Genomic DNA, 17832 nt, shown 5'->3' with positions numbered 1-17832 from the left:
AGGGTCTGTAGCACTTGGGTAAAAAGGAAGCCTAGCTTGGGGTGGGTGTGAAGAAGCCAGTATAGGTCAACAGCAGAAGCCTCAAGGTCCAGACTTAGCAGACCAACAGTGGGTCAACAATGAAATATCCAGCCTTCGTAGCAGGCTAATGGCCAGTGGTCATTGGTCCTGATGCAGTCAGTGAACCCTCCAGCCCTGGAAGTCCTGGTGCCATAGGTATAGCCAAGTCAAGCTACCCCAGGGCAGCAGGGCAATCTCCAGCCCCAGAGCCCCCACATAAAGGGTGAGGCACCAGCACAGCAAGCCAGGGACCAGTCCCTGGCCCCCAAAGCAAGAAATTTTCAGACATTACCCCTTGTGCTCTAGGAGCTAAGCTCAACAATTAAAAGTCATGGAATAGGCTGGTAAATGAGTAAACAAACAACCACAAGTACCTGACCATAGAAAATTACTATGGCGACAGGGAAAATCAAAACAAGAACTCAGAAGAGGAGAAAAATGTTAAAACAATTACATGCAAAGTTAAAAGAGCAATATGAATTGGCCTTAGGCCTAAAAAAGTCCTCCTGGAAGAGTTCAGAAAGGATTTAAAATCTCAAAAAAGAAAGGGAGGAAAAATTAGGGAATAGAATGGAGAGTTATTTAAAAGCTACTTAGTAACAAAGGCACCAAAAAGGAAAAAAAAAGTACAAAAATTTACTGATGGGAGCAGCTAAGTGATGCAGTGGATAGAGCGCTGGCCTGGAGTCAGGAGGACCTGAGTTCAGATTTGACCTCAGACACCTGATAATTGCCTAGCTGTGTGATATTGGGCAAGTCACTTAACCACATTGCCTTGAATAAATAAATATTTTTTAAAATTCACTGATGAAAACATTTCTTTAAAAGTAGAATTAGCCAAATATAAAAGGAAATAGAAAAGTAATTCAAGAAAAAAATTCCTTAAAAATTTAAATTGGACAAGGGGAAGCTAATAATTACATGAAACATCAAAAAATCAATCAAACAATGCCCAGATGGCTACAAAACTGGGCATACCCTTTGATCCAGCAATACCGCTACTAAGTCATAAAAAAGGAAAAGGACCCATGTGCACAAATTTATTTATAGGTTGCTCTTGTTGTGGTAAAGATAGGAAATTGAGAGGAAGTCCATCAATTGGGGAAGGGATGAGAAAGTTGTGATATATGAATTTAATGGAGTGCTCTTGTGTAATAAGAAATGATGATGGAGCAACTAGGTGGCGCAGTCGATAGAGCACCGGCCCTGGAGTCAGGAGTAGCTGAGTTCAAATCCGGCCTCAGACACTTAATAATTACCTAGCTATGTGGCCTTGGGCAAGCCATTTAACCCCATTGCCTTGCAAAAAAAGAAAAAAGAAATGATGAGCAGGTGGATTTTGGTAAAACCAGGAAAGATTTACATGAACTGATGCTGAATGAGATGAGTAGAACCAGGAAAACATTGTACATATTAACATTGTTAACTATCAACTATAATAGTCTTGGACCTTCTCAGCAATACAATAAGCTAAGACAATTCTGAAGGACTCATGATGAAAAATGCCATCCATGTCCAGAGAAAGAACTATGAAAACTGAATGCAGATCGAAGCATATTATTTTCAGTTTTCGTTGTTTTTTTCTTTCTCCTGGTTTTTCCCCTTTTGTTTGGATTCTTTTTTTCATAACACGATCAAAATGGAAATATGTTCAACATGATTGTACATGTGTGATCTATATCAGATTGCCTGCTGTCTTGGGGAGGGGAGGGAAGGCAGAAAAAATCTGGAACTCAATCTTATAAAAGTGAAAGCTGAAAACTATCGTTACATGGAATTGGAAAAACATAATAAACATTAAAAGGGGAAAGGTCAATAAAAAAGAAGTTTCATATATAAAACTAAGAAACAATAAAAAAAGAAAAAAAGAAAAAATAGAAGAAAATATAAAATACTTTATTGGGATAATAATTGACCTAAAAAATAGAACCAAAAGAGACAATTTAAGAACTATTGGACTACCTGAAAACCATGATGAAATAAAGAAGCTGAACAGTATCTTTTAAGAAATTATCAAGGGGGAACTGCCCTGATATCCTAGGACCAGAGAGTAAAATAGTAGTTGAAGAATCTGCTGATTGCATTTGGAAAGAGATCTCAAAGTGAAAATTTGCTTTAATATTATAACCAAATTCCAGACTCTCAGGTCAAAGAGAAAATAAGGCAAGCATCCAGAAAGAAGCAATTTAAATATCAAAGCATCACAGTAAAGATTACATAGAATTTCACAGCTTGGTTATTAAAGGCCAGGAAGACTTGGAATATGGCATTCTGGAAGGCAAAGGAACTTAAGATTTAAAACCAAGAGTCAACTAGCCAACAAAACTAAGCATAATCTTTCAGAGTAAAAAAAATGGACATTCAATGAAATAAGGAACTCTCAAACATTCTTGATAAAAAGACCAGAGCTGAACAGAAAATCAGATTTTCAAATACGTGACTCAAGAGAATCACTAAAAGGTAAACAGGAAAGTAAAACACAAGTTATTCAATAATGTTAAATTGTTTACATGCATGGAAAGATGAGTATTTCCATTAGGGTAGTTAGAAGAACCATACATAAGCAAAGGATGAGGGTATAAGATAACTTTGATGAGATGACATTAAAAAAGTAAGAGATAAGAAAAAGAATTGCACTGGACAAAGAGGGAAGGGAGAGGCAGAATGGGGAAAATTTATGAAGAAGCACAGAAGACCTACTACATTGAAGGGGGAAATGGAGGGGGAAATTTTGAGCCATACTTTTATCAGAATTGGCTCAAAGATGGAATAACATACACATTCAATTGGGTATCAGAATCTATTTTATCCTGTAGAAAAGTAGAAAGGAAGGAGGATAAGGGAACTGCTAGAAGGGCACACAGACAGGGAAGGTGAGGATCAAAAACAAAACACTGGTGAGGAGGGAAAGGTTGAAATGAGAGAGAACATAGGATAACCAGGGGGAAATTGTGAATGAGAATGGAATGGACTCTTCCATAAAACAACAGTAGATAGCACAATGGATTAAAAAAATATGTTACATACATTTGAAGCATAGAGACACACACACACACAGAATAAAAGGTGAAAGACTAAAGCAGAATATATTATGCTTCAACTGAAGTTTAAAAAAAAAGCAGGGGTAGCAATCATGATCTCAGACAAAGAAAAAGCAAAAACAGATCTAATTCCAAAAGACTAGGAAAGAAATGACAGCTTGTTTAGAAGTACCAAAGACAATAATGTGATATCAAATGTTAAATATGTATTACCAGATGGCATAGCATCTGGATTTCTAAAGGAGAAGTTAAATGAATTATGAGAGGAAATAACAGGAAATAAGGGGACCCTAACTTTCTGCTCTCAGAACTAGATAAATCTAACCACAAAATAAACAAGAAAGAAGTTAAGGAGGTAAACAGAATTTTTTAAAGTTAGATATGATAGACATTGGGAGAAAATTGAATTGGGATGGAAAGAAATTTTTTTTTTGCAAGGCAATGGGGTTAAGTGGCTTGCCCAAGGTCACACAACTAGTTAATTATGAAGTATCTGAGGCTGCTTTTGAACTCAGGTCCTCCTGACTCCAAGGCCGGTGCTTTATCCACTGTGCCACCTACCTGCCCCAAGGAATTTTTTCTTAATGGTACATGGCACCTACAGAAAAACTGACCATATAGTAGGGCATAAAAACCTCAAAATCAAATGCAGAAAGGCAGAAATATTAAATGTATCTTTTCAGATCCAAATGTAATAAAAATGACATTTACAAAAGGCCATGGAAAGATAGATTAAGAATTATTTGGAAATTAAATGTAATCCTAAAGAATGAGTGGATCAAAGAACAAATCATATAAATAATAATTTCATCAAAGAGAATAACAGTAATGAGACAACATACCAAAATTTATGGAATGCAACCAAAGCAGTACTTAGGGGAATTTTTATTTCTAAACTCTTAAATGAATAGAATAGAGGAAAAAGCATATCAATGAATTTGGCAAGCAACTAAAAAAATAGAGAAAAAAAACAAATGCCCAATTAAATACCAAATTGAAAATCCTAAAAGTGAGAGGAGAGATTAATAAAACTGAAAGCAAGAAAATCACTGAACTAATAAATAAATCTAAGAGTTGGTTTTATAAAAAAAATAAAATAGATAAACCTTTGGTTAATTTGATTAAAAAAAAAGAAGAAAATTAAATTACCAGTATCAAAAAATAAAAAGGATGAATTCACCACCAAGGAAGAGAATATTAAAGCAATAATTAAGAACTATTTTGCCCAATTATAAGTCAATAAATCTGATACTCTAAATGAAATGAATATTTACAGAAATACAAATTATCTAGATGAACATAAAAATAGAATATTTAAATAGCCTTATTTTGAAAAAGAAATTAAATAGACCATCAATGAGCTCCCTAAGAAAAAATCCCCAGGGTCAGTTGCATCCACATATTAATTCTACCAAACATTTAAAGAATGATTAATTCTAATACTATATATAAACTATTTGGAAAACTAGGCGAAGAAGGAGATCTACCAAATTTCTTAAATGATAGGACTATGGTGTTGATGCATAAATCTGAAAGACCCAAAACAGAGAAAGAAAACTATAGAGCAATTTCCTTAATGAACATTGATGCAAAAACTGTAAGTAAAATGCTGAGATTACAGTACTACATCACCAGAATCATACACTTTGATGGGTAGAATTTATACGTTGAATGTAGGGCTGTTTCGATATTAAGAAAAATATTAGCATGATTGACCATATCAATAACAAACCCAACAGAAACCATATGATCATCTCAATAGAGGAGGAAAAAGCCTTTGACAAATCACAACACCAATTCCTATGAAAACCAATAGAGAGCCCTTCCCCACCCGGAGCCAACATGGGTCGCGTGGGGACCAGACTGTGAAGAAGTCATCATCGAGAAGTACTACACCCGCCTGGGCAACGACTTCCACACCAACAAGCGTGTGTGCAAGGAAATCACCATCATCCCCAGCAAGAAGCTCCGCAACAAGACCAGGGATATGTTACTCATCTGATGAAGCGGATCCAGAGAGGCCCTGTGAGAGGTATATTTATCAAATTGCAGGAAGAAGAAAGAGAAAGAAGGATAACTATGTGCCTGAGGTCTCTGCTTTGGATCAGGAGATAATTGAAGTGGATCCTGCTACCAAAGAAATGTTGAAACTCCTGGACTTCAGCAGTTTGTCTAACCTGCAAGTTACCCAGCCCATGGTTGGGATGAACTTCAAAACACCAAGAGGAGCTGTTTAATATTTACTTTTGCTTTTCCAATAAACTTGGGAACCCCCCTAAAAAACAATAGAGAGCGTAGGAATAAATGGAACTTTGCTTAAAATGATAAGTAGTGTCTTGCTCAGACTATCAACAAACATTATCTGTAAGGCTAGATAAGAAGACTTCTAGTCTTCCTAATCTGATCTCAGACAAAGAAGTCTTCCCAATAAGATCAGGGTTGAACCAAGGATGGCCATTATCACCACTATTATTCATTATTGTACTAGAAATATTAGCTAATAATACTGATAGTTAACATTATGAGAAATCTTAGCTAGAGCAATAAGAAAAAGAAATTGAAGAAGTTAAAATAGGCAGTGAGGAAACAAAGCTATCTATCACTCTTTGCAGATGATATGATGGTACCCTTAAAGAATCCTAGAGATCAATGAAAAAACTAGTTGAAATAACAACTTTAGGAAAGTTACAGGATACAAATAAATCCATACAAATCATTAGCATTTCTATATATTACCAACCAAGTCCAGTAGCAAGAGATAGAAATTCCATTTACAGTAATTGTTGACAATTTAAACTACTTTGAAGTTTAACTGTTCAGATAAACCTAGGAACTTTATGAACACAATTGCAAAACACTTTTCACATCAATAAAGTCAAATCTAAACAATTGGAAGTAGGACAGGCATAGTCTGACCTCTTCCTTAGAAAAGGACACTTGATGTTATGATTTCTCTCTCATCATATTCACCTGAGATCAATGCATACCATTGAAACAATGGAAAGACTAACAGAATGCCTTCAGGGGTGGGGTGGAGGGAGGGAAGCAAGAATGGGGGGAAAATTGTAAAATTCAAAATAAAAAAGAAAGAAAGTACTATATAAAAAAAGATTCTAAAAAAAGAAAACGACACAAGTATGTATAGATCACTGGCTAGGTACACGGGTACCCTCAAGCCCCCCCCCCCCCAAATGCAATGACCCATAGCTATGGCTCAGAGGGAACAGAGATGGCATTTCATAAATTCATGAGGCTGCTGAAGTTGTTCTGAGAAAAATGAGAAATGCCCAAGATAGAAATTCTCAAGTCACAGGGGAAGAGGAAAAGAAGATACTGTCTGAAGAGAGAGCCATGTTCAGGTAGGGGATTCATGGACCTCCTCAGATTTTAGAAGGGCTGTACAGGAGAAGGAAGCAAGGGGACAGGAATGCTAATAAATACCAAAGAGCAACAGAATTTTGTAAGGATGGCGTTGGGGCAATTGACCCAAGAAAGAGCCACAGCCAGGATGGATGGTAAGGACAGAGCCTGTACAAAGACAATGGGTGGTGTTGGTGGTGGTGAGATCATGAGAAGGCGCAAGAAGGAAAAAATGGATGACAAATCCCTCAGCTGGAATGGATAAGTAGATGAACACAGACACCATCACTGGTTCACTCCTCCCATCATTCTTTGAACCAGGAAGGCTAAAACCATCATGGTTAGCAGGGAATGGAAACACAAGCTGTCCCTGAAATAGCCTCCACCCACTGGCTACTGGGGCACCGGGACTGAGGAGCAGAGAGTAGTACTACCTTAGAGGCCCTAGCTAAAGGGGCAGCATAGATCAGAGAGAAGGAAAGATGCCTAGTATTCCGTAGAGGGTGAACCACAGAGCAGGTTGAAGATTGTTTGTTGGAGATTGTGGGAAATGATTACTGTAGACCCGAACTTTATTTAGATCCCTGACTTATTTCCAATTAATATTATTCAGTTGAGGCAGTGATAATTGCTATTGCATTTGTGTTAGTCAATCTAGTGAATCCATTTGTTTAATCAATGCCTGATGAGTAAGTGGCCAAGCCCAGTGTGGCAGAGTGTGACTCAATGGCATGGAAAGTCCCCCAGCTATTTCTGAATTGTGCTTTACTTTTGCTATCCCTTTGCTAGGGAGATGACCCTATGGTGCTTGACCAACAGAGCCTATGAGTACTTGACGGATGGGTGATCTCATCTGCAGGAGCTGCCCATAAATCTATTTGCCAATGCCCAGCATGGGCCCAATATGTGGATATGCTCTATCAGCTAATTTATCATAAGCATAAGTTGAAAATTCTTCTGGAAGGTCAAAATATAGGCCCATCAACCAAAGAGACTGCCTTTGACTCTGCCTCTTGTGTTGCTTGGTTGGTTGGTTCTTGTCCTTCATTATTGAAGAAGATCAATATGACGTGAACTCCTGAGGTGCTTACTCTAAACTTACCTATCTCTCATTTCCTTTGAGCCACTTCTGTTCTGCCTTCCTGAGAGTGCAGCCCCCTCCCTGATGAGGGCCTGGGTCAGGGTCTCCCAGGCTACATAATCAATTCCAAAGTTCTTCAGAGAGACCTTTAGGGTGTCTTGGTATCACTTCTTCTTAAAGATTCCCTTGGAAGATTTTGTCACATGTGCATCTGGTATTCTAACAACATGACCAGCCCATCTTAGTAGTAATGTTGGAATCTTGATAGTTCAGCTCAAGAAAGGTCCTCAGAGTCTGGTATCTTCTCCTGCCAGGTGATCCTCAAAATTTTCCCAAGACAATTTAAATGGAAATGATTCAGTTTCCTGACTTGGCACTGCAGACTGTCCAGGTTTCACAGGCATGTAGCAATGAGGTCAGTACAACAGCTCTGCAGACCTTTGGTTTGGTAGGCAGTCTAGTACCTCTTCTCTCCCACACTTTCAGAGCCTCCCAAACACTGGGGTATCTCTGGCAATGCAAGTGTCAACCTCATTGTCAATGTATACATCCTTGGAAAGGACACTGTCAAGGGAAATGAACTTGTCTCCATTTGCTGTAACATATGGATGGCATGGTGCTGGCTGATGGGGCACCTGGGTTTTCTTGGTACCAATTCATAGGCCAAAATCAGAACAAGCAGCACAGAACCAATCCATACTTTGCTGCATCTCAGCTACAGAGGCTGCATGGAGGGCACAATCATCTGCAAAAGGAAGATCATGCACCAACACTCCCTCTACTTTGGTCTTGGCTTGTGGCCTTTTCAAGTTGAAGAATTTACCATCAGTGCAGTAGCCTATCTTGAGGCCGTATTATTCATCCTCAGTGAAGTCGTTCAATAACATAGCCAGAAACATCATGCTAAAAAGTATGGGAGCAAGAATGCAGTCTTGTTTCACTCCACTGATGACTGGAAAATCATGAGAGCATTATCCACTCTCCAGAATCCAGGCATGCATACCATACTGAGACTGATGTACAATATTCATGGACTTCTCTGAGCAATAATATTTTGACATAATTATCCATAAACCCTCACAACCGATGGGATCAAAGGTCTTGGTCTGATCTACAAACATTGTATACAGACCTCTGTTCTGCTTCTGGCATTTTTCTTGGACTTTTCAGGTAGCAAATAGCATATTGACTGTTCCTTGACTCTTTCTGAAACCACATTGGCTCTCAGGGAGGTGACCATCTTCCAGCCTATTGAGGATGATTCTGGCAACAATCTTACCAGCAATGACTAAAAGAGAAATATCCCTGTGATTGTCACAGGAAAATCTATCCCCTTTACCTTTATAGAGATGGGTGATGGAGGCATCCTTGAATTCTTGGGGGATAACCTCTTCATGCCATATAACCTGAAAAATTTCAGTCAAATTTTTGAAAACCAATGGACCCCCATCCCCACCTTGTAGACCTCAGATGAAATAGAATCAACACCAAATGCTTTGCCACTTGAAAGGAGTCTAATGGCATTCAACTCCTCTTCTTCAGGGGGCAGTTAGGTGGTGCAGTGAATAGAGCACCAGCCTTGGAGTCAGGGGTACCTGAGTTCAAATCCAGCCTCAGTCACTTAATAATTGCCTCACTGTGTGAACTTGGGCAAGTCATTTAGCTTCATTGCCTTAAATAAAAAAACACCTCGTCTTTAGTTGGAACTTCAATTAGGGACTGATTGACTTCAATAAGTTAAATAGCCTTCAGGTCATCATAAAAGCACTTCGGATTGTTACTATTTGCATAAAACCAAGTGTCATCTTTCTTCTTACTGAGCCAAGAGTCCTGCATCTCTCTAAGCTTTGCTTGGACTTTGCTTTTTTTTTTTAGCTTTTGCAAGGCAATGGGGTTAAGTGACTTGCCCAAGGCCACACAACTAGGTAATTATTAAGTGTCTGAGGCTGGATTTGAACTCAGGTACTCCTGACTCCAGGGCTGGTGCTCTATCCACTGAGCCACCTAGCCTCCCCTGGACTTTATTTTTGATGGAATTAAATGCTGCCTTCTTAGAAATGGATGAACTATCCTGCTCATAAATTCTGCATTCTCATTTTTCATTTAGCAGCTTCTGTATTTCCCATCAATTTCATCAAACCAGTCTTCATGTTTGCAAGTGTTCTGGCCCAGATGAGCAAATAAAAAATAAAATGCAGTATAACAGATCTCTGAAAGTTGTGCACTCTTTTTCTGCTCCACTATTGCCACCTATGGGTTGATTCAATTTTCCCTCCAAGTTCGCAACAAATTCTTCCCACTCAGAGAGAGATTCTAATCTCTTGACATTAATTTTTCCAGTAGTCATTTTGCCTTGGGCCACCGTTTCAGTGGAATATGAATATTTAGTTTGGAAAGGATGAATCTGTGATCTGTCCAGCACTCTGTAACACATATTGTCTTTGTCACTCTCACATCCTGTCTTTCTCTTCTCCTTCTAATCAATCTATTAGTTGCCAATGATTGCTATGAGGGTGCATCCAGGAAGTTTTTATTGTGTTTAGGTAAATGAAAGACAGTGTTTGTGATGAGATAAGTAAGCCATCAGTAGTAGGTGACCTTGCTGTTGTTGTTTCCAATTCCATTCCTCCCAAGGATTACCTGCCATGTCTGAAAGGCTCAACCTACTTTAACATTAAAGTCACCCAAAACTTTTTGTCCTCTTTTGGTCTTCATTACATTTTCCTTTGATTTCACCAGGGTTGGTCATGGTGGGAGCATAGGCACTGATGATGGGGGCATGGTGTTTTTCTGAAACTGGCAATCTCATTGTCATGAGCCTGTCATTCATTCCTTTTGGTTGGTATTCAAGCTTGTTGACTAGATTAGTTTTGATTGCAAAATCTCCCCCAGTTTCATGATATTCACCTTGACTGCAGCCACTCCAGAAAAACAGATATTTCATCTCCAATTTCAGTAAGCTGGATGGGCATCATTTGCCAGTCTTGTTTCACTCAGGGCTGCTATTTGGATGTGATATCTGCTGAGTTCTCTTGCAATAAGAGTTGTTCATCTTTCAGGGCTTTTAGATCTTGTGTTGTTTAGGAGTGTGCACACATTATATGCTTCAATGGTAAATGAAACCTTAGGTCCCCTAAAAATTGTCTGCTTACTCAATCCTGGCCTGGTTTTGGCGATAGGCAGAGATCCTACCCCGCACATGAGACACACACAAAAAATCTAAAAACTCCTTGACTGGTAGAACTGGGAATATTCTGATTTGGTTCCGTTGTAATCATAGCTCTTCTTGGGGCAAGACAGAGAGACAGGAGTTGGGATATTACAGCTGTGTGAATACATATCTGAACTGAGAGAATAGTCATTATCTGTAGCTTGGTAGCAGATCTCTAGAGAAGGGCTCTAGGGAGCTACACTTGGTCTTGGATGATATTTTATCATTGACTAGGATAAAAACAAAGATAGTACATTTATCAAATTCCCAGATGACACAAATTTAGGATGAGCACCCTGAGAGCCACAGTCAGGATACACGAAGACCCCGCCGGCTTGATTAGGGTTATCAAACTCAAACAAAAATAGGGGCTACTAAATCCTCATCAGGATCCCCATGGGCTGCATATGAACTTAACTTTGAAATGATATCCCACTTATTTTGTTAACTATTTCCCAGTTACCACACTTGCTGCATGAGATCCACTACTAATAGGGTTTCGGACCTGGCTGCATCAAACAGAATGAAATTCAAGAGGGACAAATGTAAAGTTTTGCTCTCAGGCTCAAACCATCAGTTTTACAAGTATAAGGCTAGGAGCCTTTGCTACACAGTAGTTCTCTTCTAAAAGATTCCTCAGGCTGAATCAGTGTGTGGCAGGGCAATGACCTGTGGCCAGGAAGGTGTTGGCTCAAGGCTTGCCCCATAACCCAGTCTGGGCAGTCATGCTCCAGGACTTTGGTAAAGCAGAGCAAGGTGGCCAGGACGGAGAAGGGCCTGAGATTCAGCCAGAAGATGGGGATGGGGGTGTGTGTGACAGGTTTCTGTCTTTATGCATTTCAGAGGGGGGAGGGGGAGCCTCACTTGGCTTGGTCCCAGGCCCAGAAGCAGCAGCTCTGGTGTAAGGGATACAGGGAGGGTTAGGCCTAAGAACCCTTTCTCTAATCATCTGAAGGATCAGAAGGTGGAAGGAAGTTCCCGTGGCTGGAGGGCCACTAGACAGAAGATGCACAAACCTCAAAGGCCCTGGAAAACCCAGCTATTATCATCTACTGTGTCTGAGGACGCATTTGACTAGACCTCTTAAGGATTCCTCCCCACCAGGCTATGCTCCACTCACTGCAAATCAGGGAGGGTCCCAAGGGATATGGAGGATGAGGGACCACCTGTGGCCACCCATCCATGGGCCTTGTGACCTGGATCCCCTGCCCACTCTGCTGCTCTCTGGGGCTGAGGTGAGGGGAGAGGCAAGAACACTGTTATCATTCCCATTTTAAAAATGTGGAAACCAAGGCCAGGAAAGGAAAGGCCTGGCCCATGGTCAGCCAGATGGCTCCTATCCCTGAGTCCAGAGGCCCATCCAGGCCTGACTGACTCAGTCCTTGGTTACTCACCCCAGCCATGAGGCCCTTGGCTTCCCGTACCACAGCCAGGGTGCTCAGTACAACTCCCAGAATCAGCATCGAGGTCAGGAAGATGCCCAGGGAGAAAGCTGTGAACCAAGAGGAGAGGGAGAGATTTCAGGGGAGGGAGGTCCTGGGGAAGAGTTGGAGGAGGACAGTAAAGGGAAGAGGTTCATGGGGAGGGGATTATCATGGGAAGGAACGGGGGGGGGGCGGGTAGTGAGGCTCCTGGAAGGGATAGTAAGGGAAAGAGATTCCTGGGGAGTGGGAACTTTCAGAAGAAGGGACTCCTGGGTGGGGGAACTGTCAGCCAGGGAAAAGTGTTGGGGGACAATTAAAGGAAGGGGCTCCCGGGGGAACAGAGTCCCCCTTGGTCTGCTCAGCCTCAGTTTCACCATCTGTTCTAGCACCAGCTCCCATTTTCCTTGCTCTTTCACAGAATGCTTTGTGTCGTTATCCCCATGTTACAGATAAGGAACTTGAGGCTCAGAAGTTAAGTCAGTGACTTAAGTGGCAGATTGGGGTGTCCTCTAGGATCAGCTTCTCTCCTCTGGGTCTGAGAGCTGCTCCCTCAACCCCCACTAGAGCAGCCTCCTTGGCCTGGGCTGAGGCCAGTTCCTCTCTTCCAGATTGGTCAGCCCCAGCAAGTCCGGCCCGCCAGTCCCTGGCCCCTCACCCCTGGCCTATCCTGACCACTTGCTTCACCCTGAAGGCCGAGTCCCTAACCTCTCTCCAGGAGAGGCCTCAAGCCCCTCACACCAACTTGCCTAGGACAGACCCCAGGATGTTGGAACTGGAAGAGGCTTGAGAAATTGTCCAGTTCAACTTTCTTAGTTTTCAGATAAGGAAACTGAGTCTCAGACCTTTCCAAGGTCACACAGGAAGCAGCAGTTGCCGTTTTTCTCTTTACATAACATTGCCCTGCTTCTGCTCATTCACATTTTGCCTCTCCTCTGTACCTCTATTTCCCTGAAACCCCAGAACCTTAAAAAATCCAGAACTTGCTGGGTGAAGCCAATCTTCGTCTCTGAAATCAGAGGGGTGACCAGGGATTGAGAACCTGAGGATTTAGAATGGAAAATATCCAAATGGATATTTCCAAAAGGAAACGGAGGCACAGCATGCAGGAAGAATTTGCCCAAAGTCACTCAGCTGTTTGAGCTTAATTCTTAATTAATAAGGGACCTGAGCTGTCAGCCTACCCAACCCCCTCATTTTACAGCAAAGGACACTGAGGCTGTCAGAAGGGAAGATGCTCATTCAGGGTGTGCCCAGGATGGATGTTCAGGGCAGGTGCTGATGGGGGACTCACCCCCATGGTACATGGGCCTGTAGGGGTCGCTCTCTGGTGAGACGGTGTGGATGATGACAAAGTGGTTCCCGAATCGGGTGAGGATGGTCAGGACGCCCATGGAGAGACCCAGCAGCTGCAGGGAAGTGACAAGACAGAGAAAGAAGTTGGGGGGGAGAGGTGCTCCTGTATCCCAGAGGGCCTGCCCTAGCCCCAAGGGAGAGAGGATGGTCAGGGCCACTGGATTTGGGGAAGCGGGGAGCCTCTTAGCCTCCTGCTTGTGCCACTGATGGGACCCTGTGAAAGTCACCTGACTTCTGTGGACCTCAGTATCCCTCTCTGAACAATGGGAGGAAGTAACCTCTGTTCCCTCCCTCCTTGAGGCAGGAATTGGGGAGGGGGAGACATAAACTTTATTACAAAAATATAAAAGCATGGTGGATGAGTGAGGGAGTGGCCCCCAAAATGGTCCAGGGCAGGGTACCCATCTCAATGGGCTTTGGCCTTCATGGGATGGCAGTTTATTTGGCAAGGAGGTTGGAGGGGCCCAGAAGTGGAGGGACTAGGAGACAGAAAATACAGGAGAGAGGGGCCTCAGAACCTAGTGCTGGAGAAATCTGACTACAGAATGGGGGGTGACTCGCTTAGGGTCACCTCATCAGTCTGGGCCTGGACTAGAGAGCCCCTGCTCCCTGCTCCTAGGAGGGGTTTCCCCGGGCAGCTGTCTAGGCTGATTTCTCTCTGCACAAAGGGGGTGGGCTCCATGCCAGGGGGTTTCAGGGTGGAAGTGTCCCTTCCCTGTTGGTTTCTCATGTCATAAACAATAGCGAGCTTAGGTGCCTACTGATAGAGGATGGGACACAAGGTAATGACATTAGCTCAATCAATGCTTACCCACCCCTAATCCTGAGTCTCAGTTCCCTGCCCACCCCAGGGGAGGCAGCCTGGCACTATGTACAGGGGAAGAGGAAGAAGCGGGGGGGGGGGGAGGGGAGAAGAGGAGAAAGATGAGGAGGATAGGGAAGGGAGGGAGGGGGGAGGGGAGCAGGAGGGGAGAGGAGTGGGGGGGAAGGAAGAAGAGGCAGAGGAGGGTAGCGACCACCACCCCCAAAAGCTCCCCCCAGTCCTGCTTTCTCAGGCCTTTGGAGAGATGGACATTCTATCTCAAACTAGGGCCCAAACAAACTCCACAGGTTCAGTCTCTTTCTGGGCCAGACTCCCTGCTTCTGACTCTGAGCTGGGGCAATTGCATCTCCAGGCCAGGCTCTCTCTCCCCAGATTCAGCCCTGGCCTCTTGGCCTTGGCCTCCCTGCCTCTCTCCTGAGGCTCAACCCGGCCTTTCCTGCCTACAGTGCCGGGGCCCAGCCCACAGGCCAGTGATAATCCAGTTTCTGGCTGCCCTGATAAGGCTGGCCCCCAGAGGCCAGCCAGAGGCCTATGGAGCCTTCCCTGGTTCCTGCTTTGACTTTAGGAGACTTTGGGTCCTAGCTGGGGGCCCCTGCGACCCAGCACCCTCACAACCCCCACAGCCCCCACTGACCCAGGCCACAGAAATTACCAAGACAAAGAAGCAGGTGGCCAGGAGCTGGCACTTGGCAAAGCGAACCCGACACTGGGGGTCCATGGCGGCAGGCCCTTCCTCTCCCCCAGGACTCCAGCAATGAACACCAGTCCCAGCAAGCCCCGGGCTGTGGTTTCCAGTCGAGCGGAGGCCGGTAACCACAAGCTCCTCAGATGGACCGCAGAGCACAGTGGGAGATGTAGTTAGCCTGTTTGGGGGTAGACAAGGGCCTGGCCTTGGGCAGCCTCCACTCTGGGGGACAGGAGCCTCTGGCCTCGGGGAGCCCAAGTATGGCCTCTAGTCTTAGAGGAATAGGCCCTGGTCTCTGGGAGCTTTGCCCTGACTGGAAAAGTTCATCGGTCCTGATAGCACCAGGCCTCTCACCTAATTAGCAAAGCTGGGCTAAGGTGGGAAGCAGCGGCCTCTCCTCCTAGGCCCCAGCCTAGGCCCCCAAGAAGTGGTTCCAGGGGTCTCTGGGGCTCTGCTCTAGCTTGGCTCTCCAAAGACTGCTTCTAGTCTCTTCATATTTGGAGGGTGGAGGGGGGCATGGGGGTGGTGGGGGTACATTTGAGAATAAATGCATGTGAGAGAGACAGAGAGAGACAAAGACAGAGAGATAGCAACAGAAAGATACAACAGATGGACAGAGCTAGAAAAGAGGAGACAGAGAGAAAGAAAAGAGAAGGTGAGAGGGAGGGGCAGATAGAGGAGGAGGAGAACGAATAGAGAGGAGAGAGAGGGGAGAAACAGCCAGACACGGAGAGAGCAGACACAGAGACATACCCCTAACTCTCACTCCAGTTCTCTCCTGGCAGACCAAGAGATCGTGGAATGGTTTGCCATGAGGTAGCTGAGGCAAAAAGGATGAAGTGACTTGTCCAGGATCACTCAGCTGGGAAGTGTGGCCCAGCACTCTGTCCACTGGGCCACCTAAGGGATGACCCGTGTTCGAGGTCACCTGTCCGAACTGGGCCCGGGACTTTCAGAGGCCTTGACTCCAAATCCAGTATTTTCCTCCAAGCTACACCATGTTCACCTGGGTCCCTCTCAGACCTGGAGCCAGAGCACAGCACAGCCTGCCTGGCCTCTCTCCCTGGGTCCAGTGAGCCCCGTCCCTGCTGGGCCTGAGACTTCCCTCTAGCTTCCTTCCCTGCCTCTGTGGGTGGGGATTCTACGGGGCTTCATGCAAAGGAGGCTGGGGAGGGCCCCACAGGCCAAGATGGAGGAAGTTGGGCTCGATTCTTTTTAAGTTAATTTTTTGTTTTTTAAAATACCATAAATTCTGAATATGTCAACATACCCAGTCACAGACACTGAGGAGGCCCAGCAGATGGAGCCCTGTGTCTGGAGTCAGAAAGGTCTGAGTTCAACTGGGACATCAGACACTGATGAGCTGGGAGACCTTGGACAGGTCACTCTACCTGTCTGTCTCAGTCCTCCACCGTAAGGTGGGCTGGTGACCACCCCTCCCTGCCAGGGTGGTTTGGAGGATCAGAGGAGATAACAATTTTATGAACTGAGCTGGGGGGAGGGGTAAAGGGGTACACACTGTAGGTGTGGTAGAAATATTTTCTTCTATATGAAATTTTGAATCTGTCTTAGTTCTCTTTTTTAAAAATATCTATTGAATGAAAAACAACAGTCTCAGAACCTGCTGGGCTTGTCTGGGGTTGGCCGGGCCTTCCTTCCTTCCACCCCCTCTCTTTTGGGTGACCTTTTCATGCCATATTGAGGTGATTTTCTGTGGGAGATGTGTGGTGTGTGTGTGTGTGTGTGTGTGTTATATATTGTATGGGGGGCGTGTGCTATGGGGGGTATGGGGGGTTGTGTGTGTGTGGTGTGCACGTGTCTGTGTGGTGTGTGGCAGAGGGAAAGAAAATCAGGGACAGACAGACACAAAGACCTAGAGACAGCACTACTGAGACAGGCAGAGACAGTGAAACAGGGATGGTGGGGGACAGGGACAGAGAGATGGACAACTCAGTCTGAGAGATGTAGCAGGGACCAGTGGAGCCATGTTATGCTCCCAGGGGGCCGGGCCTGTGGACATCCAGGCCTGTGGGTGCCCAGGCCTGTGGCAAGCACCCTCTTCTCCCATCACCCTCCAAGGTCCTTTGGTCCTTCTGGGAGTGACCCAGGTGCCACTGTTCACATGGCCCAGCTCAGAGCCCACCATTCAGTACTTTACATTTGAATCTCTTAAAGCCACACGGAAATGTTTAGGCCAGCTCCCATTTCATAAATCCTCTGATGAGGATGCTGGTTTACCCAGATAAATATAAACGTTTTGGTTACTTTTGTCTCTGAGTTCCCGGCAGTGAAGAGCATCCTGAACATGACAGACACTGCTACTTGATGCGAAGCTTTGACTTGGTCCTAGAGGTTTCTGAATAAGGAGGCATCGGCATGATCTGAGGAGCTTCAGGAGGATTAGTCTGGCTTGTGAGAGCAGCCATCAACTCACCTGGCAGGCTGGTCCCCAGAGGAAGGCTGGTTCATCTCCTTTCCAGGTCCACGGAACCCTTTTCACCTTTTACATGAATTAAGTCAGATCTAAGGAAATATTTGCTCATGGATAGGTAGAATCAATATAATAAAAACCATTCCACTAAACTAATTTACTTATTCAATGCAGGTCCAATGAACCCACAAATAGAATAACAAAATTCATGTAATAAAGGCCTCCATTCTAAAATGTGCAGAATTCGGTTACATTTGCAATGATAAGCTTCCCCAAAGAAACAGAGAACAATAGACTGGGAATGCAAATGCACAGAAGTAAAGGACAACCTAGAAGAAGAGAAGCAGAAAACAATAACATTAA

The 17832-nt window shown here is 44.1% G+C and overlaps 1 protein-coding gene across 1 annotated transcript in view; it reads right to left on the bottom strand.

Annotated features, from left to right (window-relative positions):
* TSPAN32 (tetraspanin 32) overlaps nucleotides 1-15550 on the bottom strand; it is a 37753-nt gene extending 22203 nt beyond the window's left edge. Inside the window, exons 1-3 of the mRNA XM_074230805.1 lie at nucleotides 15006-15550; nucleotides 13469-13583; nucleotides 12148-12245 (exon numbers count right to left, since the gene is read on the bottom strand). Coding sequence (XP_074086906.1) covers nucleotides 12148-12245; nucleotides 13469-13583; nucleotides 15006-15071 — 279 coding nt within the window. The 5' untranslated portion in view covers nucleotides 15072-15550. The remainder of the gene's footprint in view (nucleotides 1-12147; nucleotides 12246-13468; nucleotides 13584-15005) is intronic.
* Between the last annotated feature and the right edge of the window lie 2282 nt (nucleotides 15551-17832).

This window comes from Macrotis lagotis, chromosome 3 (assembly GCF_037893015.1).
Source record: "Macrotis lagotis isolate mMagLag1 chromosome 3, bilby.v1.9.chrom.fasta, whole genome shotgun sequence".
Classification (NCBI taxonomy): domain Eukaryota; kingdom Metazoa; phylum Chordata; class Mammalia; order Peramelemorphia; family Peramelidae; genus Macrotis; species Macrotis lagotis.
This window is presented reverse-complemented; position numbering and strand designations above follow the sequence as displayed.